This window comes from Myzus persicae, unplaced genomic scaffold (assembly GCF_001856785.1).
Source record: "Myzus persicae strain clone G006 unplaced genomic scaffold, MPER_G0061.0, whole genome shotgun sequence".
Taxonomy (NCBI): domain Eukaryota; kingdom Metazoa; phylum Arthropoda; class Insecta; order Hemiptera; family Aphididae; genus Myzus; species Myzus persicae.
Window position 1 is genome coordinate 16,551 of NW_019104419.1, and position 11,169 is coordinate 27,719.

At 33.6% G+C, this 11,169-nt stretch overlaps 2 protein-coding genes and 2 pseudogenes across 2 annotated transcripts; 1 reads left to right on the forward strand and 3 right to left on the reverse strand.

Moving 5' to 3' along the window:
• Window positions 1–2,920, forward strand: part of LOC111042034 — a 5,674-nt pseudogene extending 2,754 nt beyond the window's left edge.
• Window positions 2,921–3,948: 1,028 nt separating this feature from the next.
• Window positions 3,949–5,432, reverse strand: LOC111042026. The gene is made up of 3 exons (XM_022326518.1): window positions 5,362–5,432; window positions 4,681–5,155; window positions 3,949–4,062 (listed from the first exon to the last, which is right to left on the reverse strand). Exons 1-3 carry the CDS (start codon window positions 5,430–5,432, stop codon window positions 3,949–3,951), a joined length of 660 nt encoding a protein of 219 aa, XP_022182210.1.
• A 1,709-nt stretch (window positions 5,433–7,141) lies between these two features.
• Window positions 7,142–8,329, reverse strand: LOC111042023 (annotated as a pseudogene).
• Window positions 8,330–9,841: 1,512 nt separating this feature from the next.
• LOC111042028 lies at window positions 9,842–11,161 on the reverse strand. Its single transcript, XM_022326519.1, has 2 exons — window positions 10,164–11,161; window positions 9,842–10,106 (listed from the first exon to the last, which is right to left on the reverse strand). Exons 1-2 carry the CDS (start codon window positions 11,057–11,059, stop codon window positions 9,842–9,844), a joined length of 1,161 nt encoding a protein of 386 aa, XP_022182211.1. The 5' UTR covers window positions 11,060–11,161.
• Window positions 11,162–11,169: the final 8 nt, after the last annotated feature.

Here is an 11,169-nt window from a genome sequence, read left to right on the forward strand (position 1 = left end):
TTTTTGACACGTGCACCCCATTGGCACACTGATTCATCTTGTCTTTGTCTAGCTTGATAAAATGTATACCTAGCCGCAAAGTACGATTTTACCGGTTTGAAATATTTATTCAAACTTTTTATTAGAGTATCATACTCCACATCGTTAGGCGTGCTAGGAACACATAAACTGAAAAGCACTTTATGTATTTCTTCACTCACTGACGATAGTAAAATTGCTCTTTTTTGAATCTTGTTTTCAATCGAATTTGCCATAAAAAAATTTGTTAATTTTGACTCGAAAATTGTTATGTCCATACCTGTTTCAAAAGTTCCTGGTGACCCAATAACTTGACTGAAGTTCATTATGGAATCAGTCTTCGGAGTTGTCATTTCTTTTTTTTTTTTTAAGCAATAGTGATTACGATCAAACGATTTGAATTATCTTCGTCGCCAATTTGTTGTGTATCATTAATGTGAATAATAACGCAAACGTAAATTATAGTCTTTTATATTATATAAATGCTGAATATGCAACAAGGTTGAAAATAATTAAAACAAAAAATAAAACTGCTATCTATATAATATGTCTTTAAAATATTTAAATTTAATAGCATGTGGAGGGTTGTCAGCTTCGAAGAAGATAATACGGTTGATGTTGTACCAGACTTCTGGTTTAAAAATGGCTATTGTGAATGGCCTAATAAAACTAACAGAATGGATTCCAAAACATCAATTAAACGACGCATGAAGCCAGATGAAATTCATTTTACAAAATATAAAGCACGATCCTTATTAACTAATATTGGTAAATACTAAATGTCAATATTTAATATGCTATATAAAAATAACAATTATAGAATACAATACAATTCTTTTTATCATAATCATATAAATAAGCTGATTCATTTTTACAGCTACTTTTCAAGAAGCTGAGAGCAAAGCAACAAAAGCGCAAGTGACATCTGAATTATCATCTAATGAAGATGAAATTGACATAGCTATAAGAAAACGAAAATTAATCGAAAATGATAAATTATCCAAACCTCCTACATTTGAAGAATCTGAACCAGGTTAGTGTTCAAAGTTCTCATTTTATGTTATATATTCATGGATATTGATACAATACCTTTATTAATGTAATAACTATTATATAATATATTATAATACATTCTAAGGAATCTGTGATTTTTAATGAATGTTTTCAATTTTGTTATAGAATCAACAGTAGATGACTCTGATGATGATATTACTTATACACCAGCTAATTCATTTGATTCATTATTTTGTGTTTCCAATGAGATGGGATCTATTGAAAATATAGCAGGATCGACTGTTGAGGATCTACCTACTACAAATTTGTATCCAAAGACGACCATTGATAATAATTGTAAATCTTCTGGTTGGGGGAAAAAAAAAAAAATTTCTCATGCAACTCTATTGACACCAGACAACCAAGATGTTGCAATTAATAAAAAAGTGCCCAGACATGACTTATTTATTTCACCATCATCAGCTGCAGAAAATGATACAGATAATCAATGTATGTTGTATTATTATTACTAATTTTTATACTTTTAAATTAGTCATATAATATAGTTTTTTTAAACTTATTTCAGCTTTTAAAAAATTTGTAAAAAGATCTCTCACTACTCTAAAGTATGATGTTGAAAATATACACAAACGTATTGACGGTTTAGAAACTATACTGGAAAAAATTCATGATAAGCTTTAGGGACAGTCATATAATTCATCTATAACAATTGAAGACGATATTCTTATTGTTAATAATGATACTAATCTTATGATATTAGAAGATAAATAGACAAATGATTCATTATACAGATCTACAGTGGTACGTATTTCAAATTAAAAAAAATTATATAAAATATACCATACATTACAATGTTATGTCATATACTTAGATTCAATTTTATAAAAATATTAAGAACATAAGTATAATTTGTATTTTTTGATTTATATTAATTTGTTTTAATACCTCTATTAAAACATACTTTTGAATGATAATCTTTTTATTAGAAGTTATTTTCTAAAGTAGTGTAATATGGATATTAAAGGAGCTTAGCCACGCTGAATGCTCCCGTAGTTCTGTCGACTATATTAACTACTAATTTAATTTAAATATACCATCTGTTGGAATAATTATAAATTGCTTAATTCATTGTTTGTACATTTACAAAGATACATTATTACAAATAATACTTATGTATAAATATCATATAATAATCATTACAAAACTTAATATTAAGATGAACTTTTGTAGGTCAAAACTTTATCTCGCTTTTCGAGCAATTCTTTGGCAGAAACAATCAGAAAGATAATGCAAAAAATGTTCAGTGACACATTTCTTAGGAAATTCTCATATATTGGCTTTAAAGGGAAAAGTCCATTTTCAACGTTGCAATGTTGCAGTGTCATATTTGGTATGAAATATATATATATATTTGTATTAATAATGATCAACTATTCAATATAATATCATCATGAGTATTATATTAGGTAATATTTTAAATTTTATCATAATATATATAAAAAATTATATTTTATGGTTTTAATTTCATAACATTGATATTCATAATATTGGATCATGTGTACTCAGTTCATTTGATTGGTATAGTTGGAAAAAGTGAATAAAACAATTCTTTAAACTGCATTTTTACTGCATAATGTAATAATAAAATATGTTAAACTGTAGTTAATTTATTTGCGTCATAATTATTTTAATTATAAAATTAATTTATATATTTGTTTATTTTAGAAGCAGTTCGTTCCATAAAAAAATTTGCAGATGTTCCTAATGTGGATATAGAAAAGCCGCTAAAAAATTGGATGGCCCAAGCAGCTCAGCGAGAAAAAATTAAAATACAAAAATCATCCCAAGAATTGTTATAAATAATGAAAATAATTAAAAGAAATAAACAAATGTATAATAAATGAATTTATTTTTTAACTTCATACAATCCTACTAATTTCTTATTTTTCATATTATTCTGTTTATATTAAAATTTAAATCAGCGGTTCTCAATCTTTTTTTGCGTACCACTCATGTGTATTATTAACCTGTCGCGTACCATATATGTCACCTTTTGGCCTTTCGCGTACTGACATATAGTTTTCCACGTACCATAGTTTGAGAACCTCTGATTTAAATAATCCTTCTTAAGTTGCTAATTAAAATATAATGATTCATGTTTCACAAATATTTCAGGTACTAGGTTTAAAATATAATAGTAACACAATAGGTCATGTAGTATAGTATTGTTACTGTATAGTGTTATAATAGCTAGCAGTAGCTCTTATTCTAGAATAACAGTTTTAGTTACAAGATACTAGTGTCCAAATATTTCAAAAATATATTTGGGGAATAATTGAAGAAATATTTGTTTTTAAACTTTTTCAAAATATTTGAAGTAAGTGGTTTCAGAAATATTTGAATTATATGATTTTAGAAATATTGTAGGAAAATGTTTTGAAAATATATTAATCAAATATTTTAAAAATATATTACCAAAATATTGTGAAAATGTTTTTTTGGCTGCCAAAAAATATTTTCCAAATGTTTTTACAATATTTTAAAATATTCTAACAACATTAATCAAATATTTTCATTTTCTGGATTAATATTTTCACAATATTTTGAAAATATTATTTTGCTATGTGGGATATATAATATAATTTGTGATTTTTATCATTTTTAATTATTTAATACGGTATAAATTAATAAATTATACCTAACTATTTTGTTTAATAATTACTATTACAATTAACTTTAGTTTTTTGTCAAATTAATGTTCAAAATACGTTGTAAAAAAAAATTAAATTAAATTAAATAGGAATGAAACGCATTATGATTAATGATAAATAAAATAGGGGGCGAATATTTTTAATTTTGCCCCGGGCGCCAAATCGTAACGGCACGGCTCTGTCAACATTACCATCACAATCATTATTAATTATTATCGTCATCACTGTCACAAAAACTAGCTTCTGAACCACTTGGCAAGTCAAAGTCCAATAAATATTTTATGTCTACCTTGTCATTTAAATCCATAATATTAACTTTCTAAAAAATTAATTAAGCCAAAATAAAATATACAAACGTTTAAATAAAATTAAATGTACACGTACCTGAGCTGCACAGTAGTATCATATGATACCATGTATACTTTTGTGTATTACGAAGTAACATAAATATAAAATCGTTAAAACTATAGATAATATTAATCTTTATAACATAACTAAACTAAAAATCATTAAAATGTAGTCTAAAAATAGTTAAAAGTAAATAAAACTTAACAACAAACATAACAAGAATCGTGTTTTTTCATAATGACGTATTATGATTTTCGAGCATTGATAATATAAACTGTTTGATATGAGAGACATCAAATATTTCATGGAATAATAACTACATATTTTGATTATCAGATTATACTATTATCTAATAAATAATTACGTAATCTAAATTATTTTACCGCCATAATATGTTATGGTATCATATGATACCTACGTGCATGAAGAGGTTACTTTATTGCATGTTATTTTTTTTTTTGTTTCTATTGATTATAATATTCATAACAAGTAGACACTTTTATTATTTTGTTATTTAAAATTATTAAATTACATGTTTATAATAACTGAATAGAATGATTAAAATACATTAATAACATAATTTATTTACCTGAATATTTTCCTTTAAGGCTTCTACGATTGCTTTAAATACTTCTGGCATAATTAGACCAATAACTTGTCGAGATATTTTGAAAAGGTATTGAAGACTAGTATATGAATCCCCAGTTGCTAAATACCTCAAGGTTACTGCCAATCGTTCTTGTACAGGTATTGCTTTTCGGAATGTTGTATCCATCCTAGAAATTTTAGGACCAATCAAGGTAATAAGATGTTCAAAGTCAATTGATGACATCCGAATAAAATTGTTAAACTGTCCGCTTATTTCTTGAGACCTGAGGTCGTTAATTAAAGTAGATCCACAATAAATATTACGGCTCTTAAAAATATTTGTTTGCCACCATCTTCTTTCTTTTCGTTTCTGCTTTCTGTTTTTCAATACTGAATGCATTAAAATAAAAGCAGCACAGGACACTTGTAAATTAGATATTTTCACACGACATATACTAGTGAACAGCAACGAACAACTGATGGATCAAAATATTTGGGCAAATGCAGGTGTAACACCATGATACACTAGAACACAAACGAGAAAACGAACACGAACACGAACATATGTTACAATGTTACGTTAAGGCGCGTACACACTAGCGTAACAAAACGGCGAACTTGTAACACGTAACAGTGTTCGTGTGTCATATACGTGTAACAAATCTTCGAACTTGTATCATACTTCTGTAACAAACCGCCGATCCGCCGATTGTCGGTATTTTGGCGAAACATCAAAGGATGATACGCGTTCATGTTACACCGTGTATGGACGAGATGACGAACATAATCGTGTAACATCATACGAATACTTATATAGAAAACTTATTTTCTATCAACAATTCATAAAGGATGCCTATGGCTATCGATTATCGAAATAACTATTTATAACTGGACTTGTCGTATCCGTATAATATTATTGTTATAGTGGATATTAATATACTACCTAACCAAATTATACCGTATATTTTATTTTACCATTTTATCCTAGCCTAGTATTAAACAAAATATACATTTAGTTGCCGATTAACCTCGGAGCAAACACTATAGTCGTTTATAAAATTTGTAACGATGGCGGATTGGACAAATGAAAATGTATTAAAACTTATTGAAATTTATCGTAGTAAGGAAATTATATGGAACCCTACAAACAAAAATAATTTTAATAAGATTTTAAAAAATGATGCATGGAATGAAATCGCAAGTGAATTGTCCGACCATATATCAACTGCAATCACATAGAATGATTGTAGAAATAAAATGGTGTCAATACACGCTGCATATCGGAGAGAAAATATGAAAATACGGAAAAGTGTAGGAACCGGCTCAGGTAAGTCAATATTACCTAAAGTAAATTATTTAATGGTTAAACATTAAATTTGTTAACTCAGGTACTGAAGACGTATATAAGTCATCTTGGTTCGCATTTGAAAGCCTCGAGTTTTTAAAGAACAAAGATAATCCTCGTAAAAGAAGATGCACGGTAAATATAGAAATTACTATACAAATATAAATAATTTAAAAAATATTGGAAATTTTTTATTTTATTTATTTTCAAATATTTAAAAAAAAAAAATANCTACAACGCGCTCGGCTGTGAATTGATACATTTGTTTTATTAATATTCAATATTTCAATGATTGCTATTAAATTGTGTTTCAGTTACACGTAGCATTAAGAAAGTTAGGAACTCTTAGGTTCTTAGTTTTGATTAAACATTTAAAAGTACCGCAATATCAGTAATGCAATATGCAGCTTGTGTAAAAAAAATAGCTATGAATATCAATTAATATATTATGTTTTATTTATCATAATTTTTTTCACAATTTTATGATTGCCTTAATTATATTGATTTTTTTATATCAGCATAATAGAGTTAACATTAAATGAAAATTTATTAATAATATCAGTCAACAGCATAGTGTGTAAGTAGGGCAATATAGTCGTGGCAACGTAAGTATAAGTAATTAAATGAAAATGAACAATTTTGTGAAAAAAAATAGCTTTGAACGTCATATTTCCATTTTAACCTGAAAACTGTGATTTGGAGTGTAGTCTTTGCTCGTCTGGTGTAATACCGTGCCCCGCTGTATGCCAGGTTTTGTTTTGTTATATTTTGAAATAATACAAATGCATATAAATATTTGCCGATATATTTTATAGAGTACATAAATAATTATAAATAATTAACCACATAGTGTGCGAGTCGCAGCCAGTTTAAATGCATGTTCGACATCAGTTAAGTAATCATTACAAAATGCGCATCCAGAGAGAACCACGCAGAGGTCGTCGAACTTTCTCTCTACAGAGAGTCGTACTTACGACTGCTTACAAACCATGTGTCACACAGACTTGTCACGCAGACTTTTGTCACACAGACTTGGATCACACAGATCCATTTGATCACACAGATCGGATTCGATGTTCATTAAGTTCTTGTAGACTTTATTGTACAGTTATATCGCTTGTAGAACTTCTCTCTACAATATGTTCTTAGTGACAAATCTACCACGGTCATCACTATGCATACCAACTCTAATGGATTGAGAGTCCCTCACTCGGGAAAAAGCTACATACAGTTGTCCGTGCGTGAACACCGGTGATGGTAGGAGCAATCCAACTATATCAAACGTTTGTCCCTGTGACTTGTTAATGGTCATAGCAAATGACAAACGTACGGGAAATTGCACTCGTCGCATTATAATGGGCAGGTCGTCTTCGCCACTCGAAGTGAGCGGTACCGCAGGTATGACTATATCTTCCTGTGCACCACCAGACAACATCCTCGCTTTGAAATTGTATCGTCGCAGTTCAGTAACAACCAACCGTGTACCATTGCAAAGACATCTCTTAAAATCTAGGTTCCTAAGCAACATGACAATAGAACCGACCTTCAGCGTCAAGTTATACGGCGGAAGTCCGTCTGGTTCTAGAGTGTTGAGAAACTCTGTCGGATAATTGGCCACTTCGTCGGGGTCGTCGACCACCACAGTGTCTATGGCCGTGTAGGTTCGGTGAACTCCATGAATGCGTTGTAACACCGTATTATTGACTTGCCTGCATTCGTTGTTCTTGGGACATAAAATTATTTTCCGAGCAAACTCGTTGACATTAGCCAACATCATTCGCTGCGGAAAAACAAAATCAATCAAATTAGCGACCTCACATACCATTTCCCGGGGTATTTCAACGGTGTCCTGAAGATCGTCGACCGCTGGCAATTGGCCGCTCCCGAGTGAAGCAACCATGTTGCGAAGTCAGCATCGTTATCGGCGCGTATGTTCTGCGTCAAAGTGAACTGTTCCAGGTTGCGCCACAAAGAGTTGTATTTGATAGACGACCTGATGTTGTCACTTCTTGTTCCCCTGCGCACGACAGGTAGAATTTGCCTGAAGTCACCGGCGAACAGTACTGGTTTACCGCCAAACGGCAATTTTGAACTCATGGTGTCCTGGAGCAACCTATTGACCACTGTGAGTTGTAGTCCCGGAGACATGGGCGCTTCGTCCCAGACAATGAGCGCTGCGTCACGTATTTTCTGAGCACGCAACGACTGCAAGGTGATGGTCGACGTCGAATCGTCGTTCAGTGTACCGAACGGCAATCCAAATGTCGAGTGCACTGTCATGCCGCCGACCATGAGCGACGCTGCTATTCCTATAAAAGCCACGGAGACGATGCTATTCCTGTAAAAGCCACGGACAACACGGATCGCCCTTGGTGGCGAAGCGACCATATGAGGCACCCGTATAGTGTTGTTTTACCTGTTCCTCCGGGACCGTCAATGTAGAAAAGTTTTGATACGTTTCTGTTGTCGTCTACTGCCGCCATCACACGATTGAACACTGTCCGTTATTCATCGTTCAAATTGTTCAATTGTATGGCCCAGCGCACCGCCGCGTCTATAGCACTAAACATGTCATCGTCCGGGTCTTCTTCCAGCAATGTGACGTCCGGTAGTGGCAAACCGTAGTCCGCAAGTGATTTTCCATGACCACGAAGCATCCTGTTGATTGTATCTAAACACGCAGCCCTCGCGCGGTCAATGTCCCTCAATCGGTGATTGAAGTCCAGCAACATGTGTGGTTGGCTGGCTTGATACAACGCCAGCGGGTTTGTGATCTCGCAGTGCAAAAGCATCGTCACAAAAAGGTAACGAAGCTGGACTGGAGTGTCCAATGTTGCCGATTCTGCCATGCACGCCAACATAGCTCGGTCGTCTTCCACAAGTCCCATCGCGACGGCTGCAGCCGCGTATGTTGGATGTTCTACCCCGTCTACTTTCCTCATGTCACGGAAACACTGTGGGCCCCTCTTGTGTAGGAGTAGCAATCGTAGGTAGAAACGATCGCGATCAAGTGGGTTGACAACGTACATTCGAGCCAACGTCTCGTACGTCATCCGNGCTGCAGCCGCGTATGTTGGATGTTCTACCCCGTCTACTTTCCTCATGTCACGGAAACACTGTGGGCCCCTCTTGTGTAGGAGTAGCAATCGTAGGTAGAAACGATCGCGATCAAGTGGGTTGACAACGTACATAACCGCCAAACAGCTTCTGGTGGACTGACGTACCGTGAGATTATGTAACTGAAATCAACATCAACGTATATCATAAACATTCAGGAATAAAATAATATATATATACATCTAAAAATTATAGGAGTGATTTTACCTCACAATGAATATTTGCTTTCAATTACAAAAAAAAAAATTTGGTTGACGTTGCATACAAATATATTTAATAAGTGTAGAGTATAGTTAATTATTATTGTATTAAAGTGGTATGCAATGTTATTTTAGTTAACAAAATGTTGTTATTATTTTGTGCGAGGTTATTCAACTAATGTGTCCAACGAAAAAATGAAAACAAATAATATTTATTAAAATTGAGCAGCATTATTGGTTCATAAGTAACAAAATGATATGTAATATTATTATATTATATATTATGAATAATAATGAAAATAAAATTTACCAACAACATCTATCATATATACAGAATAACACTTAATGTAACATTACTGAGATTGATGCAGCTTTAAAATGATTTTGGTTGACTGTTGGATAATGTTAATACCATTTTTATCATAATTATAATCGAACACAATAATGATAAATGGAATGTCATTGAGAAGTCAAAAATTAAAACTAAAAGTTAAATTCAATTACTTTTCAATTTCATCCCCATTCCAAATTTCCAAGATAGCTGCGTCATGGCCATTGTAGACGTATTTATACAAATACATTAGGCTCTTCACAGTAGAGCACACCTCAACGTTTATGTGGGCATCATACTTGACCAGCAAGTATGGGTTGTATGGAACAACAAACTCATTTACAACAGGATGACCTCTGACGTTGACCACAAGTCCATTGTTCGGTCTACGATAAGTCGGGTAACCACCATCAGAAATGTATACAGTCTCCTCGCTGTATTATTTGGGATATTTCTTCGTACAACTGTTGTCCACCATACACGGACTGTACGGACCATGGATCATGTGCGATTTCACACTGTCGAGTTGGCGCCTTTCGGATGCAGGGTCAGGCAAGTAGGCACACACAACACTGTCGACGTCTTCGGCAGTTAGTAACTTGCTGTCCTCATCCATGATGATTAGTATATGTGCGTGTGGAAGACCACGTTTCTGAAACTCAATAGTGTAAACATAAGCATCTACATTACCAAACAACGTATTAACCGTGATGTCACGCATTAGCTCCTTCAGTTTTGCGTGAAACACCCTTGCAACCAAATCATGCCTGTCGGTTGCCTTCAACCAACACGGAATGTTATCTACTATCTCTGGCCACCTAAGGTTACACGTAAATGTTATGAATAAGTCCGGCTTTCCGTACTTACGCACAAGGGACATTGCGTCGTGGTAACATTGTTTCATGTACCTAGGACCACCTAGAAACGTCGAAGGCAGAATTGTCCTGCTTCCGACCGGATCGATTTCGTCCAGGCGGAGCTGTTGGTTAATATGGTCCAGAAGGCCTTGATAGGCGTCAGCAAAGAGTGCTTTCTGGTAGATTGTTCGCTTCCACGCGAACGTACTGATCACATATGTACTGCTGTAACAAAAAACCACCTGCGTGTAATAAACTAAACGTATGGCCTTCATTCCCATTGCTATTGGTTCCTGTGTATCTGATGGCCAAGCGAGAAGAAGCAAACTCTCTGATAGAGTTCCGAACACGCACTGCGTTCTGGCGGACTCCCTCTTGTTGCAAGTTGTAATGCCAGCCGATTTCTCCACGTGGAAAGAGCATTGGATCTGCATGAGGTGAGCCAGCTGATATGCTTTGCATCCGGTGATTTGGGTCAACTGGGTTTGAGTCATAGATGACCAGATCGAGATTCCCTGGTGGTAGACCATCTTCACCAACAAAGACAACTGCTACCTCGTTCACATGAGCAGCTGGTTGATTGTATCGCCGTGGGTCATTGTTCGGGTCGGCGACGATGTGCATGGTCACCCTTTTCGGT